The following is a 20,076-nucleotide window of genomic DNA, read 5'->3' as shown; positions in this document are numbered from 1 at the left end:
TCCGTGTCATCGTGGGCGTGAAAGTATGCTGGCACCTAAAGAGCAGAGTACCTGGTCTGCTTAGAGCGAGGCTGACTTTACCGAAGATTCCGGGAAGCGTTTATCGCGGACTGGAATGGCGTGTAGTCGTGTTGGCGAGCAAAGCAGGGTGTTGGTCGCCCGGCGTCCGGCCAATTGCCTAGTGCAAAGGCAGATTCACGAGAGACGTCGAGTACTAATTCTAGGGAGTGTATTTCCTGTTGCTACATCTAGCACCATTTTGCTGATAAGCGATGCCTTGCATTGTCTCTCACATCTAAAATACCGCCTTGTCCCGATAGCCTCATCAGCCGAGGCATTTGGCGTGCGCTCCGTGTTGGATAAACACGCGACACTGGGCATTGACAGAATGCGCACAGCCTTCATGTATTATGAGCAGTCAACTTTTCATGTGTCGTCCTACCACTTTGCCGTCGAGGGCCCGCTGCTGGTACATGCCAAGTTTTGCCATCTATGTATCGCGGCTGCCTGCGGCCCTCGCCTCTGCTACTTTTACAAACCTGTAAACACCTTTCATCTAGATAGAATGGCTGTTTCGGCCGACCGCCCCGGGCAATGGACTGTCGGTAGCCGCTAACTAAATAGGTCGTGGGTTTACTTGGGGGCAATTTCTCCACGGCGGTGGTTAGGGTCGATTGCAACGCTGCACGCCATCTGGGTACCGGTGCCATCATCAGCGTTCCGATTGACAATAGCTGAGCTCATTAGCACGGAATATGGCGTTGCACTCGCCCATGGCCGGGTCGTCGATCACGTAGGCCTTTGCGTCTTCACAGGACCCGAGCACGTCACCGGGAGCAGGTCTAGCGTGGTGGATCGGACCCTCGCCCGCCAGCGCCCGGCGCTCCGTGAGTGGCTGGATTTACAGTGGGAGCGCAGGGCGTGCTGCAGGGCCGAATCCCACTAAAAGCACCCAGAATCAGGGCATTTTGGGACAAGACAGCGCCTGTAAATCGAGTCTGCGTCCGCTGTAACCGCCCTGTAGATGCAGCCTCAAACTGTCGCCCCAGAGCAGCCAGAGCTTTGTCTGTCGATGTCGATGCCGTCAGCCAGCCCAGACCCGGCCGAAAAGCCGTTTTGCATCGTGTCTCTAACCCAAACCACCTCTTGCTTTTATCTCTTTGCATCCTGATATCGTTTGACGCTTTTTTGGCCGCCAAAATCTCACAGGTCATCATGGGCTGTCGAGTCTGTCGCGCGCGCAAGGTACGACAGCCAAACAAAAAACACCCACACTAAAATCTACACACGCACTAACCCTACGGCCCTTCGGCCTCTCACCACAGGTCAAATGTGATGGCCGCCCCAACGGCTGCCGCAACTGCGAGCGTCTGCAGCTCGAGTGCGTCGCCGACGACGGTACTGCTGCTGCTGCTGCCATCAAGCGATCTGCCTCGGCCTCGGCCGTCGCCCTGAAAAAGATTCGCACCTACCGCTCCTGCAACGCCTGCCGCCTCTCCAAGACCAAGTGTGACGGCGATCGTCCCAAGTGCGGCCGCTGCGCTGCGAAAAAGGTCGACTGTGTGTACGACGGCGGCGCCGCGCCGCGCTGGACGCGTAACCTCGACCGCCCAGGGCTCTCGTCGTCTTCGTCGTCTTTCGTCAACGGCGATGCGGCGGCGGACGGCCTGCTCGCAAACGTCGAAAAGGAACGCTCCTCGTTCCTCGCAGGCGAGAGACGCTTGCCACCGCGCCAGGATGATACGCCGGCCAACTCGGACGCTGGCGGAGACGGATCGCAGAGCGGACAGGAAGGCAAGCCGAGCGTGTCTATCCCGGATGGACAGTCTTGGTATGTATATTCTTTTGGGTGCTCGTCCACAACAGCAAAGACTAACTTGATGCAGGCTCGTCTCGCCCAGTCTTCCCAGCGGCCGCACTCTGCGCCGCGTTGTTGATCAGTACTTTGCCAATTTACACCCTCTGCGGTGCTTTGCGTTTGTCCACAAGCCCACGTTTATGCGGCAGCTCGACAAAGGCTTGACGACAGATGATGAGTCTGCGCTGCTGCACATTGTTTGTGCCCACGGAGCCAAGTATGCGCGTTGATATCGATAACACAGATTCAAGCTAACATGCCCTAGATTTCATGCCCTGAGCGTGGTTGGTGATCACGCAAGCGACACGAGCTTGATTTCGGCCGCTGGAAACCAGTGGGCCAAGCGCGCCGAGTATCAGCTACTCGCCAACTTTGGCAAGATTTCAGTACAGCGACTAATGGTGAGCCTCGTGCGGGAAACGAGCATACTTCTACAATTACTGACCAGGCAGACTGCCATCTTATTACACGAGTTTCACTTTCGACATGGCGAATACTCCCAAGCCCTCATGATGAGCGGCTTGGCTGTGCGCATGGCTCACGCTCTCAAAATCAACTCGGAGCATTCTCCCGACATCATGTGCTCCGATGCCGACGAAGCTGCGCCTTCCATCGTCTCACGCGAGAGCCGTCGCCGTCTCATGTGGGCATGCTACATCCTCGATGCCTGGGCCGGCAGCGGCATCGACCAACTAACTCTGCTGCGCGAGAATGACATCAAGATCCAGCTGCCCTGCAACGAGAGAAACTTTGGTCTCCGGATACCTTGCGTCACTGAAACTCTAGGAGTCGGCCATGTGCTCCAATTTCTACCCCCGTCAGTGGTGCCGCGGCGACCGGCCGAGAACATGGGCATTATGGCTTACTACATTCGCATTGTAACCCTGTGGAAGAAGATTGTCAGGTGCGTCAAGTTCTGGCAGCGGTGAACAAACATATATACTAACGGAAAGCTTCTAGATACGTCAATAGGCTAGATTCGCGTCTTGATGCCAGCCCGCCGCCGTGGCTGCCCGAGTCTGACTTTGCTGCCCTGGACGCTGATCTACGACTGTGGCGCAGGGAGCTCCCCGACTTTGTTGAATATTCCGCCGAGACGATTTATGCTCGTCTGGACTCAAATCAGCTTGGCGCACTGGTTCTCATTCACTGCACCTACCACCACAACTACCTAGAGCTGTACAAGCTATCGATGCCGGACCTTTTCAAGCTGTCGAAACCCCTGTCCATCCCGCCAGAGCATCAGGAATTTTTTCAAGCTGCGCAGGCCAACTGCTACCACCACGCGCAGCAAATCGCCGACATTCTTGCCGAGGCTGCCGACCACGGCGCTCGGCTGCTCTCGGATAGTCTACTGCCGTATTTCGTCTACGACAGCAGCAGGGTCATGCTCTACTACGTGGCACGCCTTCTCGACCCCAATAGGCTCGACGCCCAAGATAAGGTGCGGGATGCCATTAACGCAGTGGAGAGCAACAACCGCGTCTTGCGGATGATGGTGGCGCTGTTTCCGATTGCGCAATCTCTGGTATGTTTTGCTCCCTTCCGAATAAGGAGAAATCACACCAGCTTACATGGCCCGATCTAGTCTACGACAATTGAGAGATGGCTTTTCAAACTGAAACAGGCGACAAACAGGGAGGACCTGCTAAACAGGCTGCAGTCCGAATCGCGTGCTGACATTCCCGGCGCAGTATTGTAAGTGAGCTGAAAATGACGCCATACGCATTTCCGCTAACCAGTGACCGCGCAAGGCCCAACAGCCCTCCGAGCAGCCCCCAAGACAACAGTGACCTGACACTGCCGTCCATCTCGCTGCACTCGCTCGCGCGCACCGGCGTGGGAGCCCGGCGCGTCGCCGATCGCTCGTCCGCCGTGTCCACGCCGGGCATGGGCTGGAGCGCGCCGACGGCTGCGTCGCCCGCGAGCGGCAACTCCTGGGACCACATGAATGCCGCGCACCAGCTCGCGGGGCTGAGCAGCCAGGACTCTGTCGCCAGCACCCCTATAATACGGTCCGGCCTGCAGCACGAGCGGCCCGTGGCGATGCAGCAGCCGGCGCCGGCGCCGCGACGACCCGCGCCCGCGGCGCCGATGTACGAGGCGCTCGACCTCGACGACTTGCAGAATTTCTTGTCGTGGGACATGTACGGGATCCGCGACATGGGCGACCCCATCGCGGACGAGGGCGCGCCGGACGATTTGGGGCTGCAGGCGTGGGCGGGCGCCATCTGAGAGCCCCAGCCGCGGCCCCCCATGTCGTGCTTGGGATAGAGATGGCGACGATGGGCCGGCCGATGGCACCATTGAGAAGAAAGTGGAGACGATGGCGCCGACTGGCCGATGGCGGGCCCTCGCACGGGCCGTCGCTTGTTATGAGAATGATGTATTGCCGTGATGAACGATTGCTTTTCTTGTTGAGGCGAGGGGGTTGGAGTGGTGGACGAGGTGTTAGTGATGTACACGAGCAGGGATGTTGGTGGTGGCGTTGTGGTGTAACAACGTCGGCCAGAAGGTGCAGTGGGCATTATATGCAACAGTATGTTGCATTTCTGGTCGAGTTGTGGATCGAAAAGGCGTAATCTGTTCCTTTGATACTATTTGATTTTTTTCCTTTCCTTCTTCTACCGTCTCTTGACTTTGAGACCTGTTGTGGCGGCCTGTCGGCTGGATTATGCAGAACATGGGCTTTGACGAGTACAAGCCTTTTTACCGCGCACACCATGAATAATATGCTCGTGATCAACTCTATAAAATTGTACGCGCCTTGTTTAATTCTCCATTTCTCATCTGCATTGTTGTTCCCGACATGCTACCCAAGGTCTATTCGGCCATGCATGGTCGTCGTCTTGATAGGTGGGGTCCCGCTCCGGCCCCGCAAAATCTTTCCAAGCCCAACTACTTTTTTTTTCTTCCCACCCCACGCTCGGCCTTCCACCGTCAGGACATCACATCACACACAAACCCCGATTCCTCCTCCGAACGAGCGAACACATCCATAGACAGAAATCATGGCACAGGGAAACATCAAAATGTCGGGCAAGCCCAAGGCCGCCAAGGTTGCGCACACCAAGCGCCAGGCCTCCAAGATCAACAAGGTCACCAACAAGCAGAGCAAGGACAAGCTCAACAAAAAGTTCACGTCGGGCCTCACGGCCAAGACGGAGCAGCTGCTGGGCGAGCGTGCGGGACACTTGGAGCTCATCGGCAAGGGAAAGAAGGGCAAGAAGCTGACGCAAAAGGGCGGCTCCAAGAGGTTTGGCTAAGCCAGACGTTTCTTTGCCGTTTTGTCGTTTCTGGGTTTTTTTGCATGAGCATGGCGTTTTTTTGGGCATTCCTTCTTTACATTAGGGCGATTTATCCACGAACATGATCTACTTGGATTTCATTACCTCCTCCATTACGCTCAAGCTTTTTCTACCCGCCTTTTTCAGCATCCGCTCAGATCAAACTCTCTTCCTTCCGCGACACACGTCAAAATCTCCCTCACGACCTTGCCATCCTTTTCCACATCGACCCGCCAATTGCTTACCGCAATCCTCGTCGCCTTGCTACCCCGCCACGTCGTGCCGCTGACGTACATTTGCCGAGTCTCGTTGATCTTTGCCACCAGCGTCTCATTCAGCTCCGGGTCCTTGGCGCAAAACAGCACCGACATGAAGATCTCGCCCTCGGCGCTGTTGCTCTCTGGCAGGAGCTCATAGTGCGGCGAGGCACGCAGGAACGCGGCAATGGCGCGGGACAGCTGCGCCATGTTGCCGAGGAGCGCGGCGAGACCGGGCCGGCCTTCGGAGAGGAGCACGGCGTACACGGGGAGAGCGCGGAAGCGGCGCGAGTTTTCGAGGCCAATGTTGAGCGGAGACGGGATGGTGGCGGCGGCGGAGGAGGATAGGTACGAGGCGTTGGGGTTGGTGAAGACGGCTTGCATGATGGTGGGGGACTTGCAGAGGAACATGCCGCAGTCATAAGGCTGCCGGGGTTAGATGAGAATGTTTGATGATGGCATAGTAGGGGAAATGGAATACATACCACGTTCAAAAGTTTATGCCCGTCAATGGTGATGCTGTCGGCGAGTTGGATGCCGTCGATGCGCTCGTGCAGGAGCTTGTACTCGTCGCTCTGCTCCAGCGCACGCGCAAAGACGCCAAACGCTGTCTATTCGTTAGCCGCCATCACGAATGAGATGCTTCAAAGTTTCTTGATATATACCTCCATCCACGTGAAGCCAAGCGCCGTACTTGTCCGCCAGCGCCCGCACCCGCGTCCACTCCTCGACGTCCTGCAGCGCGTAGCGGCCCGTGTTCACCTCTCCCGCGCTGATGCCGAGGATCGTCGCCACGCCGGGCCGCTGCATCGCCGTCTCCGCCGCATCGATATCGAACCGCCAGGGCTCCTCCTCTGACAGTCGCAGCTCCTTGACGGACAACCGGCCGAGCCCCACGACGCTCGCCGCCTTGCTGAGCGAACTGTGACCCATGCTCGTCAGGACCTGAATCTCTGTTACTCCTGCCTTGGCCGCCGCTGCCAACAGTCCCACGTCGCCGACCGTCACTCCGTCAGGGAGCCTCTGATTCAAGGCGTGCTCGCGGCCGCACGCCAGCCCGAGAACGTTGCTCGCCGTCGCGCCCGTCGTAAACGTCCGGCCCTTCCAGCCATGCTCTGCCACGTCGAGCCGCAGCACCCGCGCGAGCATCTCGAGCGCCGCGTCCTCGAGCGCCGTCGCGACGGTCTGCGTCGGGAGGTGCACCTGGACGTTCTGGTCCAGCGCGGAGACGACATTGTCGGCCCAGGCGGCGAGCGGGAGCGTCCCGCCGGTGATGAAGCCAAAGTAGCGCGCAGAGGCGTTTTGGCCCGTGAGCGCGGGGACAATGTCGCGGGCAATGTGCGCGGCGACGGTGGAGGAGGGGGACCCGGCGAGGTACGACGCCGAGGACGGGTCCGGGAGGGACGTCTCGGCGGCGTGAATGGCCGCAGGCAGGGGAAGTGTAGGCGGTGCAGAGGGGAGCGGCTGGTGACGCTGGGCAAAGCGCGAGGACTGCGCGGAAATGTCAAAGAGGTTGTTCATGGTGGCGGGCTTTTAGGCGGAAGATAAAGTGTGAAAGGGAAGGAGGAAGGATGAAAAGACAAGGCTGGTTGTTATATGAGTGAGGCTCTCGCGCCTTACGGCTTACATTGAGGGTCCACATCGTGGAGATCAAGCAAGCTAAGAAATAAGGGAAAAATAATAGAATTGATGGGATAAGGGAAATAAGAGAACTGAATTTAATAAGAGAAGTAACAAGAATAGGCAAATCCAGGGAAATACGATAATACCTGTATACCGTTCGGTAATCTTCAGTCTGCGTGGCAGCGACCCGCCAGTCATCTCGAGGTGTTCGCAGATGTACCTAGGAATGAATGGCAATGTACTGATACCATAGTGACTGCAGCGGCGGAACAGTCACAAGTCGGCATATCAGCGGGCTTTGCTGCTAATGCGGCAGATCATAAAACATCCTCTATCTGACCTTGGAGTAGCGCCATTATTACAACAACCTTGAGAAACGCCGAAGCTGTTCAGCTGTCGGAATATTGAATACTTAAGTTCGGTAATTATCCCACAAAAGAGCACAGGTCTCCCTTTTTCAGCGCCCCGTTTATCGATGGGAATATGAAGATGGTCGAGCGAAAGCTAATAAGAAGCGAAGCGACAGATCTGCTTCTCGATAGCAGCGGCAATACTATCTAGCTTCGAAGTATGGCAACAGTGGCGACTTGGGTCGTGATAAGGTCGGTCGCCCACAGTTAGTCAAGATTAAAAGAACGACTGTATTTTAAATCTCCGCTCGATAGTATCAGTGTCGTCTTTTTATATAATTGTGAGGGCCTGCGCCACTGCGCCGGTATTTACGCCGGCGGGTGTGGCGGCTGCCTGATCTTTAGACTGGTTTTGCTCCTCACTTACGTGGAGGCATCAGAAGTAACCCGTCACATCATTCCTGATCTTTTGACAGCCACAAGTTATTACCCATCGTTACCATCATCCTCACACGTTGTTCGCCCATGATGCGTCTCTGTAAACTCTGTGAATCAATCCCGTTCGAAAGCCTGCCCGCCTTTCCCCAGGACTCGTACCACGCTGGGTCATCTGGGAAGCAGCACATACATCACTATTTCCGCAGAAGAGACTGTCCAGATGATGTCGCCACAGCAGAGGCAGCGCGAGTGGTCAGGTACCATGCGACTATCGATTCGTTGCGAGAAGCGGCCGTGGCAGAGTGCGACCTTTGCACCCTCGTTCTAGGCGAAGCCGAAGCCCTGCTGGCTGAGCTGAACAGCCTTGAGGAGAGCGGATTGACAACGCCGAGGTATTCACCGCCCAACTTTGACATGTGGGTGACCCAGCGTCCAGACGGCGGCCAAGGGCTTTGGGTTATATCGGAACCTAGTGTCGATAGGAGGAGCGGGACGATTATGCCCATTGCAGCGTTTGCTTTCGTCGTTGAAGAAGGTACGTCTGGCGATGTAGTATGAATATGTGGCGCAGAGGAGACTATTGAGCACAAATACTAACATGAAAAGATGATCCTTTTGCGGGATTCATCCATGGACGCCCTGTGAAGACCACTATTGATTCGTCGGTCCTCGAACGAGTGCGGAGATGCGTCACCCAATGTGACCAGGAGCACGATGGTTGCGGCGCGCGACCGGTCGGTCCCGTACCGAAGCGGTTGTTGGACCTGCATTCATCGACAACCGAGAACCATAATACCATTAGATTGGTGGAATTAGGCAACGACAGTCGTGAAAAATATGCTGCCCTTAGCTATGCATCTGAACCCTACATCAGCCGCCTGGAATCAGATGAGTTGGTCGATGGCGCCAAGATTCCGATTGACAGCCTCCCAAAGACTTTTCAGGACGCCATTCTCGTGACTCGCACTTTAGGTCTGCAATATCTTTGGATCGACTCACTGTGCATCCTGGGCACCGTAACCGGATGGCAAAGGTCGTCCGCTCAAGCTGGCGCCATATACACCAACGCATACCTGACCATCTCCGCCACGGGCGCCAATAATGCCTTGGACGGGCTTTTCTTCCCCCGAGTAAAGCGCAAACATGCTCGAGTACCGTACAGAGCCAGCGATGGCACGGCCGGATCTGTGCTGGTCTCTAGCTTGCCGCTCGTCAAAGAGGTGATTTGCACCCGGTACATGGAGATGAAGGACGAGCCCATTTCCGTCGGGGTGTGGTCGTTTCAAGAGCGTGTGCTCTCGCAGCGCGTCGTCCATTTTGCCAGCGACCAGATTTATATCGAGTGCGCACAGGAATTCGTGTCCGAAGACGGCCTGCGCGAGAGGTTGCGCTACCACAACACGGCCGAGGCACTGCCTGTTGGAACAAAGGACTACGGTCCAGTAGCAACGACGAGGAGTCCTGTCTCGCGTTGGTTTGCCCTGCTGTGGGACTATGCGAGACGTGTGCCGGCAAACCCGGCCGACAAGCTCACAGCTCTGTCCAATATAGCCCGGGCGTTCAAGCCTATGAGCGACGGCGCTGTCGGCGAGTACGTTGCCGGGCACTGGACAAACTCTCTCGTGGAGTCGCTGTGCTGGCAGCCTCTGAAGTCCAAACCGGCAGGCGACAGCGCGGCACCATCATGGTCATGGGCGTCCGTCAACGGCATCGTGGGCATGGGATTCGGGAGCGGCGTAGCGCACCACTGCCTTGCCACCGTCGACGACACAGACGTAACCCTCGCAGATACCGGCAGTACATTTGGACGAGTAATTGCGGGAGCGATTACACTTCAGGCACCGCCGCTGATTCCCGTGCTGTTGCTGCAAGATGAAGAGCTTAGACTGGGCTCGTATGTCAGCAGACGTGTGCGTGTGCGGAGCGAGGATGGAAGCGAAGACGGCGTTATCGTAGGCATAGATACCAAGGACAAGCGCCATGTCAGGCCCTGCGATGTACTGGGGGGCAGGACGCTGTTTGCGTTGGTGTTGGCGGAGACTCATGGGGATCAAGAGTGCGCACGCGAGTCGCATGATCCAGAGGGTACTTTGCACGGACTTCTTGTTACGCCTGCTACGCCTTCCGGGGGTGATAAGATGCGGCGGCTTGGGTTCTTAGTGGCCGGGGCGGCTGATCTTGGTCCTGCTTCATTGTTCAGCACGCGTGAGAGTGTCACTTTAGTATGAGTGCTCTACAGAAAAGGGTTTTCTATTTCTTTGTCGCAAATACTTCTAAAGCAACCTTTTCTTCATCTACCGTTCTTCTAGGTAATATTGAATTACTAACATCATATAACTAATAGCCACATAATATGCTATTCCTCTACTAGTATAACTTTCAAGCAAAATACACACACCTATAAGCTCCTCCTGATAGATGTAATACACGCTATCGTAAATCTTCCTTTGCCAGCATTCGTACTCGTCGTCCTTGATGGCTCAACCTCTTTAATACAGCCCTGTCAAAGTACATTTACCCGGCGTGCGTGGCCTGCACGCTACTGACGGTATCATTGGGTAGAGTGATCGCGGACAGATGCGACGAAACATGGATGTGGATTGCGCGGCCGTTGTAGTGGCCGGGGAAAGATGGTCTCAAATATACACAGCACCATCAGAGTCTGTATTTGCTCGCTGCGCGCAGTAAAGCCGGGCTCATGTCGCTTCAAAGGAAGCGCCATCCCTCTCGTGGCCCTCCTGAACGACGGGATTGGTAGACGCCAGTGGCATTTGCCTCCATGAAGATGACCCGCCATGAGACGGACGTTGACAGCATCAAAACGGTTCCGCCAAGTCGCTCGCAGGGGTAGGGGCCTTGAATCAAGCACACATCGGCAGCCTACAAAGCTTCCCCTCTCTTCTCGCAGAGGCACAACTACGGTCGTGCTAGCACTCTAGATTTGCCCCATAATGCTGAGATCGTTCTTCGATTAATCAGTGGAGTTGATATTCAGGTAACTTGTATTTATGTAATAACAGTATCCTAATAGCGATTGTACCTAAAGCTTTGTTCTATGCGGAACAAAACGGCTCTCTCTTGAGCAATCGGTCGCATTATGTTTCTTCTAGATCGACACGCCCGCCGAGAGATTAACTTGAATGCCGGGCAGTTTGGCTTGTGCCTCCACATCGTCTGCTCCAGTAATTTTATCATCGACACCGTTGGCGGGTTGCCCTTCTCCAACGGAGGACTATGCTGGCATGAATATTGTGATTCTCTCTGAGATGTCTCGAAGCAACATACAAGGAGGGTAGGTGCTGCGGCAGCAAGCGCCGACAGGCTGAGGATGGCAAGGAGGTTCATAATTAAAACGTGGCAAAAATGTTGTCGCTGAAAGCTTGAGCTGCAGATTTTAAGGATCCCGGAGTAAGCTTTAAATAGTAAACGGCAACTGCATAATCTCCGCACAGTCGGCTGTTTACTACCTGGCTCATGGTAGCCTCGTTGATTTATGTGAGTCCAGCTGGGTGCCAAGCGAGCTGAAGTGCGTGGAGAGACCCACATCGATCATTATGAGCTGCAGCACTAACTAGGCAAGGGCAAATTACTTGCCAGTATCCGTACTCGGTAGTTGATTGCCTCTTTTAATCAAGGCTAATACAATACGTATATACTCTACTCGAAATCTGCGCGGCATGCGCATCTGGTGGCGCTCTCACGGGCTGCATAACGACGGGCTCCAGGCCCTTCTTCCTAACCATTGTCACTTTTCAATCGTTACAACTTACTTTAAAGCACTGGGAGGTGGCCATCACAGTATCAATCAATGGTAGGCTGGACGCTGCTTTCAGTGACTGTCTCGGCTAAATGTATACCACCATGTGAATGTATTACGTACCGTGGTACTGTGACCGCACGGCCAACAGGACAGAGGGTTGGTCGACTTTTTTCTTAGGGCTAAACGCCTCGGCATTAGAAAAGGCGCCCCGAATCCTGCAGCGGTTGCGCTATTGACCGTTCAAGTGCGGGGTGCGCCGACATGGATGGACAGGGCGATACGGAGTACATGTGCCGAGATGGCTTATGGGCCGCTCCTTGCGTAACCGCCTGTGTATATATACATCACTGGGACCAGCAGGAAAAACATCATTGCGTCTTCGCTGCATTTCGACGCAAAAGATTCTTGCTGAGACTTGCATAAGCGCTTTAGTTAGGCTGCTGCAGTCTGTCGGGAGGGAAAAATCCTTCACGCCATGTCGGCGTCGCGAGGAGGTCCCCCAAACCTGCATATCGCGGATAGGGCAGGTCGCTCGGGTATAGTCCACTCAGCGGCACATCGGTCTCGAATAGGATGCGGAAGGATTGCGGCTATTCTAATTATGGACAAAGAAAACGGGCGATGTGATCATTTTCGGCCATACGGTCCATCCGCCACCAATAGTCGCTCAGGACGGCCAGCCTGATCAATAAGGCTGGCCAGACGTGCGTCAGGTTATAAGTTGCATGACTCCCAGCCTCCTCGAGATCCTTCATGCTTCCTTCTTATTTCCAGTAAATAAATTTCTCAGTCGCTCGCTACCTGAGGCCAGTTTCTGCTCTTTCACTGCCTCGTCTTCATCGTCTCTCGTTCAAGTTACACCACATACTCGACATCATGTTGTCCAAGTCAATCATTGCTGCGACTACTTTCGCACTAGCCGTTTCGGCCCAGACGTCTACCAAATGCAGCCCGCTGAAGCAAGGTACGCTGTGCCACAACATCCCGTCGCCATGCACCTGACAACTAACACGCTCTCGTCTCCCAGACTGCCCCGCTGATCCGGCCGTCGGCAAAAAAGGCATCAGCTGCGACTTCACCAAGGGCGCATGCGACGCCCTTGAGCACATTGCCGGCAAGGCCGTCACCTACGGCTCGCAGGGCGCCGTGAGCGCCGTGGACGCGCCGCTTCAGGCACCCACCCTCGTGTCCAAGGAGTCCATCTTCTTTGGCCGGGTCGAGGTCGAGATGCAGGCGGCGCCCGGGCAGGGCGTCGTCACCAGCATCGTGCTGCTGTCGGACGACCTCGACGAGATTGACCTCGAGGCCCTCGGCTCCACCAACGACAACATCCAGTCCAACACCTTTTCCCGCGGCGACCAGGAGAAGCACGACCTGCTCGGCCTGCTCCCCGTCAGCGACCTCACGGGCGCGAGCCACAAGTACACCGTCGACTGGACGACGGACCGCATCGAGTTCTCCGTGGACGGCGCGGTCAAGCGCACGCTGCGCCGCGCCGACATCCCCGAGCGCTACCCGGAGAGCCCCATGCAGCTCAAGGTCGGCGCGTGGGTGGCCGGCTACAAGGACGGTGACGAAGGCCGAACCCACTGGGCGGGCGGCATTGCCGACTTTTCCAATGGTCCTTCGTCGTCTTTCTTCAAGAGCATCAAGGTCACCGACTACGCGGGTGGGAGCTCCGCCACGGACAAGGACGTCAAGGAGTACACGTACGGCGACCGATCGGGCAGTGCGAAGAGCATCCAGATTCACCTCGCTGATGGTTCGACCACGACAGCTGATAGCCCCTCGTCTGGGTCTGATAGCAGCAGCAGCAGCAGCAGCAGCAGTGCTAGTAGCAGCACTGAGACTGAGACTACCAAGTCGAGCTCTACCAAGTCGAGCTCTACCAAGTCGAGCTCAGCCGAGCTTCCCACAACTGCCACCACCTCTACCAAGGAGACTCCTACCACGGAGAGTTCTGCAACCACAAGCGAGGGCAAGACACACTCGACTGGCTCGACCAACTCGACCATAGTCACCAAGACTACCACCGGTACCCAGACTACTGACGGTTCCGGCACCGCCACGCAGAGTACCACTGTTTCGAGCCAGACTACCAAGCCGACCAGCGGTGCCGCTGCTGGTATGGCCATTGGCGCGGGCCTTGCTGCCGTTGCCGCATTCCTCGCCCTGTGAATTATCAGAGGGCTTTGATATTGTTTTCCATTCTATAGCCGGCAGGTTTCAAGCATAAATACCAGGATGTTGCATGTAAAAGCGATGTAAGCACGAGACTCATAAAAGATGGCACACTTTGTACTGTAAATATAACTCAACCTGACCATTTACTTTATTCACTTGCTCTCATTGAAGCACTACCGACTTGCCCAGCACAAACTGACGCACTTTCCGGGTGTTGGTGAGCGGGCCGGATGTGACTCGAGCAGTTTGTCAATGAGGGTGCCCTTGCCGACACTCGAGAGACCGGGCACGACGACGGGCCTGGTATCTGAAGACCTCGCCCTCCGGGATACCAGGTGGCCCTATTGATCCATGTGTAGCCTAATCTGAGGAGGGACGAGGAAAGCGCTGTTCCAGTCTGTATGTGCTAGCATGTGCTCATCAATGCCTTGCTTATTTCGTCGAGGATACCTTGGACGAACTGGATGTTGTATTCGAAATTGAGGTTTAACGTATCGCCACCGCAGGGCACATAGAAGGAGTTCTTAGTCGAGATGAAAGGTATTAGTTAGTGACTATAAACTATTATTATGAGAGAATGAAGTAATAGAAGGGAGAATGAGAACGACCAGATAAAGAAAGATGATTATATTCACAGAGTAAAATAGCTTTCAGCTCCTCCAGTATCTCTTGGCTCGCTGGCTTCTAACTTTGAAGCCTTGCTGTGTCTTGTATTTGACCAACTTTCCCAAAAAATGAGAGGCAGGCTCCATGCGGGGGCTGGCCTACACATAAAATCTAGTCCCCCCGCCGTACGGCTCTGCACAATGATGCGTCTTTTGAAATTGCTTTGCCAAATCGTGGGAATTGTTGCTTTTTGAGTTCAGGGCCTTTGCGCAACTGTATGCTGTCGAGCTCCTGGCAAGCCAACCTTGTGACGCAAAATGATTGTTCCGCTGCTGATCGCCGGCAAGGAGGAAACTGGACCTGCCACGTTTGACGTTGTCAGTCCGTACACTGGCGAGACTTGCTGGACAGCCACGGATGCCACAACGGAGGATGCTGTGAGGGCGGCCGACGCTGCCGCGGCCGCCTTTCCCGCCTGGTCGCAGACGAAGCCGATCGGGAGACGAGATATCCTGCTCAAGGCGGCTGACATTTTGGAAAGCCGCCTTGAGGAAAACGCCTCGCATATGCGTACAGAAATGGGGGTAGATGTGGGATCCTCGCAGTTTTTTGTCGTGCCGCTGAGCATTCGCATGCTTCGCGATCTAGCCGGGCGCATTACCTCCATCTGTGGCAGCGTACCGGTAGTCGAACAGGAGGGCCAGAGCGCCGTGATTTACAAGGAGCCTATTGGCGTCGTCCTTGGAATTGTTCCCTGGTGACTGCTACTGTCTTCATCGTCAAAGTCCATTAGAAAAAGAAATGTGGCTAAAACGGGCATTCTCAAAGGAATGCGCCCTACGTCTTTGGCATCCGGCCGCTACCTGTGCGCTGGCAGCTGGCAACACGACGATCCTCAAGTCCTCTGAGATGTCGCCTCGTTGCTACCATGCCATTGGTCGCGCGTTTCAGGACGCAGGGCTTCCTGCGGAATGCTTGAACATTGTGTCCTGCTCGGTGAAAGCGGCCCCGGCGGTGGTCAATGCCATGATTGAGCATCCCGCCGTCCGCAAGATCAACTTTACGGGCAGTACTGCCGTCGGTCGTAAGGTCGCCGAGGTGTGCGGTCGGAGTCTTAAGCCCTGCCTGATGGAACTGGGCGGGAAGAACAGCGCCATCGTCTGCGCAGATGCAGACTTGGAGCTGGCGGCAAGCAGCGTTGTGGCAGGATCTTTTTTGAATGTGAGCGAGATACTTGTGCAGTAGTATCACCCGAGGCGCTGACGAAAGCAATAGTCTGGACAAATCTGCATGTCCACAGACAGAATCATGGTACACGATACTGTTGCAGAGAAGTTCAAGCAGGCACTCCAAAAAGCTGCAGCACAATCAAGTAAAGGCGATTCTTCCGAAAGACCGGCAATTGTCTCTACAGCATCAAAGGCTCGTGCTCAGAGCACTATCGCTAGTGCACTCGCGTCCGGCGCGCGGGTTCTCGTTGGGTCAGGCGCAGACGAAGGCAAGGACGCGGGCGTTCGCATCACGCCCACTATCCTCGACAATGTGGATCAGCATACGGACGTATGGAACAACGAGTGTTTTGCTCCTTTGGCTGCCTTGTATGACCGTCGAGTCCGACAACGCGGCAGTCGCTTTGGCGAACCAAGGAGGGTATGGGCTGTCGGCTGCGATTTTTACCGAAGACCTGCGAAAGGGCTTTGCGCTGGCAAAGCAGATCGAATCCGGGTACGTGCTGAGCGAGGAGGTTGTTGTTAACAGGCGCACATGCTAATTATTCGACAGCGCCGTACACATCAACAGCATGACAGTACATGATGAGCCGGTCCTCCCGCATGGCGGTGTCAAGAACAGCGGCTGGGGCAGATTCAATACTAGTATGGGTCTGGACGAGTTTCTTGTAACCAAAACCGTGACTTGGAAAGATTGAGGAAATGGAGATGGATATGTCTGGGAACGACATCATGTTTGTTGCGAGTATAGTATTGTACTGGTAGAGTAGAACCGTAGACGCCTCAAGCTGGGGCGGCCAAACTCTATCGGGACGGATCCACTAATCTTGCCTAGCACGACTCGTAGCGTACGAGCATGCTGCTTGCTAGGGCTTCACTGCTTCGAAGTTTACTTTTAGTTTTATTTCTCACACCTCTACCATCTTTGTCATGCCTTCTGTTTATACTCGTGTTCTTTATATTTGCGACCCTAGTATCTTTCTGTAGCCTTTCTTCTCTCGCCATCACAACTACCGACGCCTTTTATACTGAGTACCACTGCCGTGGAGCCACGGGGCTACACAGTTGGGGCTTTGGCGCAGGGGACATTCCGGGCTTTCTGGGGGCATCTTGGGGCGCTCATTCCATTCCAGCCAATCACCGCCCTCGCTCTGCTGACAGTGCGGCCTGCGCCTCCAATTGCCACGACACCTTCAAGTTACAACTGCGCCGGCTCCCTTTGTCACCTCCAACTTTCCACCCCAGCCTATCTCCCGTACCCCTTACGATCTTTTCTTCCCCAACGGGCTGGGGCCGTCATCTTGCTTTTCTCATCTCACATTCCGTACGTTCATTGCCCATCTCCGCCCTGCGTCGCTTTCCATCCGCCTCCCTCGTCCACGCCCGGCCTGCCCTCGGCCTGCCCTCGTGCGACGGCCCGTGCCCTCACCGACCGAACCACCACCGCTAATCTGCTCACGCTTCTCGCATAGTTGATTGCGCGTACACTTTACACTCCCGGAACTCGATGCGGTAGATTCTACAAAGCCTCCCCTCGTTCCGCATCTGCCAATCCTCGCTGCTAGACAGCATTCGCCGTGATGAAGGTTGCGACGCTTCTCGGCCTCGTCGGCCTCGCCGCCGTATCGACTGCGCAGGTCTCTCGCGACTACGACAATAATGACTATTACGTCCTTCATCTGGATGAAGGCGTTGAGCCCGGTCATGTCGCCGACCGTCTTGGTCTGCGACACGAGGGCCCCTTGGGCGATCTCGACCATCACTACATCTTCCGCTCCCCTAAATACGACCACGACGTTGTCAAGCGACAGCTCCTCGACCGACGCAGACGGAAGCGCGATGGCTCCGACGACATCATCGACACTGTTCGTCTGGCTAGAAAACAGCAGCCCCGAACCATGCTGCAGAAACGTATTCCGCCGCCACCCCTGGCCGGCGCTCGTCGCGACGTGAAGCCCAAACCTGAAGCGCTCAGCAAGCAGAAAAACGTCATGCAGCTCCTCTCCATCAACGACCCTACATTCCCCGGTCAATGGCATCTCTTTAACCCAATACAGCTAGGCCACGATGTCAACGTGACCGGCGCTTGGGTTGAGGGTGTCACCGGCAAGAACGCCACTGTCGCCATTGTCGACGACGGTCTCGACATGCACAGCCTGGATCTCAAGGATAACTATTTCGCCGAGGGATCCTGGGACTTCAACGACAACGGTCCCGAACCGTCGCCAAAGCTGCCCGAAGACGGCCACGGAACCAGATGCGCTGGCGAAGTTGGCGCTGTCAAGAACGATGTCTGCGGTGTTGGTGTTGCCTACGACGCCAAGGTTGCTGGCATTCGCATTCTCAGCAAGCCCATCAGCGACATGGATGAAGCCGAGGCCATGATTTACAAGTACCAAGAAAACCAAATCTACTCTTGCTCCTGGGGCCCGCCCGATGATGGTCGCTCCATGGAAGCTCCTGGCGTCTTGATCCGCCGCGCAATGCTCAAGGGCATCCAAAAGGGCCGTGCCGGTCTTGGAACGATTTATGTCTTTGCTTCTGGCAATGGTGCCGCTTCGGAAGACAATTGCAACTTTGATGGCTACACCAACTCCATTTATAGCATTACAGTCGGCGCCGTCGACCGCGAAGGCAACCACCCATACTACTCGGAGCATTGCTCTGCCCAACTCGTTGTAACATATAGCAGTGGCAGCGGCGACTCCATCCACACGACCGACGTAGGCACCAACAAGTGCACTGTTTCCCACGGAGGAACATCTGCCGCCGCTCCTCTGGCTGCTGGCATCTTTGCTCTCGTCATGGAAGTTCGACCTGACCTCACCTGGAGAGATCTTCAATATCTCGCCCTCGAGACCGCCGTCAAGGTCGATGATCCCAATGCGGACTGGCAAAAGACCGCCATTGGCAAGCACTTTTCGCACACATTTGGCTATGGAAAAATCGATAGCTATAGCATTGTTCAGATGTCCAAGACTTGGGACAAGGTCAAGCCCCAGACCTGGTACTTTTCTCCCTGGATCCACGTCAAGACGGATATTCCCCAGGGCGATGAAGGTCTCACTTCCACCTTTGAGGTTACGGAAGACATGCTCAAGGAAGCCAATCTTGCTCGTCTAGAGCATGTCACTGTCACGATGAATGTCGACCACACCCGCCGCGGCGATCTCAGCGTAGACCTCATCAGCCCCGATAACGTCGTCAGCCACATTGCCACGACCCGAAAGATGGACAGTCATGGCACCGGCTACGTGGACTGGACTTTTATGAGCGTCGCGCACTGGGGTGAAAAGGGCGTCGGAAAGTGGACTGTTGTTGTCAAGGACAGCAACGTCAACGAGCACAGCGGCAAGTTTGTCGACTGGCACCTCAAGCTCTGGGGTGAGGCCATTGACGCCGACAAGGCCACTCTCTTGCCTCTACCCACCGAGAATGATGATCTGGACCACGACAAGGTCGAAACCATCAGCATGCCAGCCGCCACGACATCCATTACCCCCGTGGCGACGCCCGAGCACACCCACACCGAGGAGCTGCCCGATGATCACGTCAACCGGCCTACTAAGCCCGCGGGCAGCGGCGAAACGCCCACCACCACCGAGACGCCGGCCAGCACGCCCGTGGACCAGGAACCCGCCGACAGCAGCCCGTCATCCAACTGGATCTCGTGGCTCCCGTCCTTTGGCGCCTCCAAAAAGGCGCAGGTATGGATCTACGGCGCCGCCGGCCTCATTGGCGCCTTTGGCATCGGCCTCGGCATCTTCTTCTACATTGCTCGTCGTCGCCGTCTGCGCAACGACTCGCGTAACAACTACGAGTTTGAGCTGCTTGATGAAGAGGACGGACGCGGCGGCGCCACCGGCGACGGCGTGGAGAAGGGCCTCGTCTCTGGGAAACCCGGCCGTCGCACCCGCGGCGGTGAGCTCTACGATGCGTTTGCGGACGGCACCTCGGAGGACGAGTCGGACGCGGACGAGTACGACGCGTACAGGGATCGTTCAGCCGAGCGCCTCGCGGGCGTGGAACGTTTACCCGAAGACGAGGAGCAGCATGTCATTGGCGATGAGAGCGATGATGAGGACGTTGATGAAAAGACGGCTCAGGGACGCGCTCTGACCAAGTAAAGCGAACTTTTGCATTTTCCTATAGATGAAAATTTCTATCCTTGTTTTTTTTCGGGTTGCGGGTTCTTTCTTGGATGTACATTCTTTGCATTTGTAATTGCCATTGGGTTTTGCATCTCTCATCATGAGGGAAAAGGTGAATGCGAAAAGGCGTGCGTGGAGAGGCGAGGTTTGCAGTAAGTCGGAAGCACATCTATCACACGACGCAAATACATACCTCCTTATACATGAAACGTGACGTTTATTTTTTTTTGTGAATGATTAGAGTTGGCTTAATCTTAAGAGTGCTGATTTTGCTAATAAAACGCCTAAAAAGAGAAAAGGAAAAAAAACCGGTGGACATAGGCCGTTGAAGAA

The 20,076-nt window shown here is 55.5% G+C and overlaps 8 protein-coding genes across 9 annotated transcripts; 7 read left to right on the top strand and 1 right to left on the bottom strand.

Annotated features, from left to right (window-relative positions):
- Positions 1–1,215: 1,215 nt before the first annotated feature.
- On the top strand, positions 1,216–4,093 carry LMH87_007441 (uncharacterized protein; the record flags this gene model as incomplete). Its single annotated transcript, XM_056192532.1, has 8 exons — positions 1,216–1,245; positions 1,326–1,831; positions 1,887–2,075; positions 2,124–2,259; positions 2,311–2,762; positions 2,819–3,386; positions 3,447–3,556; positions 3,613–4,093. The coding sequence occupies 8 exons, from the start codon at positions 1,216–1,218 to the stop codon at positions 4,091–4,093; spliced, it is 2,472 nt and encodes an 823-aa protein (XP_056060743.1).
- A 776-nt stretch (positions 4,094–4,869) lies between these two features.
- Positions 4,870–5,124, top strand: LMH87_007440 (uncharacterized protein; the record flags this gene model as incomplete). The annotated part of the gene is made up of 1 exon (XM_056192530.1): positions 4,870–5,124. One exon carries the CDS (start codon positions 4,870–4,872, stop codon positions 5,122–5,124), a length of 255 nt encoding a protein of 84 aa, XP_056060742.1.
- Positions 5,125–5,288: 164 nt separating this feature from the next.
- On the bottom strand, positions 5,289–6,923 carry LMH87_007439 (uncharacterized protein; the record flags this gene model as incomplete). Its single annotated transcript, XM_056192529.1, has 3 exons — positions 5,289–5,828; positions 5,888–6,009; positions 6,068–6,923. The coding sequence occupies 3 exons, from the start codon at positions 6,921–6,923 to the stop codon at positions 5,289–5,291; spliced, it is 1,518 nt and encodes a 505-aa protein (XP_056060741.1).
- Positions 6,924–7,900: 977 nt separating this feature from the next.
- Positions 7,901–10,041, top strand: LMH87_007438 (uncharacterized protein; the record flags this gene model as incomplete). Its single annotated transcript, XM_056192528.1, has 2 exons — positions 7,901–8,348; positions 8,420–10,041. 2 exons carry the CDS (start codon positions 7,901–7,903, stop codon positions 10,039–10,041), a joined length of 2,070 nt encoding a protein of 689 aa, XP_056060740.1.
- A 2,408-nt stretch (positions 10,042–12,449) lies between these two features.
- LMH87_007437 (uncharacterized protein) lies at positions 12,450–13,751 on the top strand (the record flags this gene model as incomplete). Its single annotated transcript, XM_056192527.1, has 2 exons — positions 12,450–12,537; positions 12,601–13,751. The coding sequence occupies 2 exons, from the start codon at positions 12,450–12,452 to the stop codon at positions 13,749–13,751; spliced, it is 1,239 nt and encodes a 412-aa protein (XP_056060739.1).
- A 929-nt stretch (positions 13,752–14,680) lies between these two features.
- LMH87_007436 (uncharacterized protein) lies at positions 14,681–16,290 on the top strand (the record flags this gene model as incomplete). Its single annotated transcript, XM_056192526.1, has 6 exons — positions 14,681–15,120; positions 15,192–15,228; positions 15,315–15,584; positions 15,639–15,923; positions 15,976–16,088; positions 16,146–16,290. The coding sequence occupies 6 exons, from the start codon at positions 14,681–14,683 to the stop codon at positions 16,288–16,290; spliced, it is 1,290 nt and encodes a 429-aa protein (XP_056060738.1).
- A 232-nt stretch (positions 16,291–16,522) lies between these two features.
- On the top strand, positions 16,523–17,108 carry LMH87_007435 (uncharacterized protein; the record flags this gene model as incomplete). The annotated part of the gene is made up of 3 exons (XM_056192525.1): positions 16,523–16,565; positions 16,791–16,916; positions 17,065–17,108. The coding sequence occupies 3 exons, from the start codon at positions 16,523–16,525 to the stop codon at positions 17,106–17,108; spliced, it is 213 nt and encodes a 70-aa protein (XP_056060737.1).
- A 64-nt stretch (positions 17,109–17,172) lies between these two features.
- Positions 17,173–19,719, top strand: LMH87_007434 (uncharacterized protein; the record flags this gene model as incomplete). Of its 2 annotated transcripts, none has more annotated exons than XM_056192523.1 (1): positions 17,173–19,719. In XM_056192523.1, the coding sequence occupies one exon, from the start codon at positions 17,173–17,175 to the stop codon at positions 19,717–19,719; it is 2,547 nt and encodes an 848-aa protein (XP_056060736.1). The 2 variants fall into 2 exon arrangements, with proteins under 2 accessions (XP_056060736.1, XP_056060735.1); XM_056192524.1 differs by having other exon boundaries at positions 18,685–19,719.
- Positions 19,720–20,076: the final 357 nt, after the last annotated feature.

The sequence above is a fragment of the Akanthomyces muscarius genome, chromosome 1 (genome assembly GCF_028009165.1).
Source record: "Akanthomyces muscarius strain Ve6 chromosome 1, whole genome shotgun sequence".
Taxonomy (NCBI): domain Eukaryota; kingdom Fungi; phylum Ascomycota; class Sordariomycetes; order Hypocreales; family Cordycipitaceae; genus Akanthomyces; species Akanthomyces muscarius.
The sequence above is the reverse complement of the archived record's forward strand: the minus strand, read 5'-3'. Positions and strand labels throughout refer to the sequence as shown.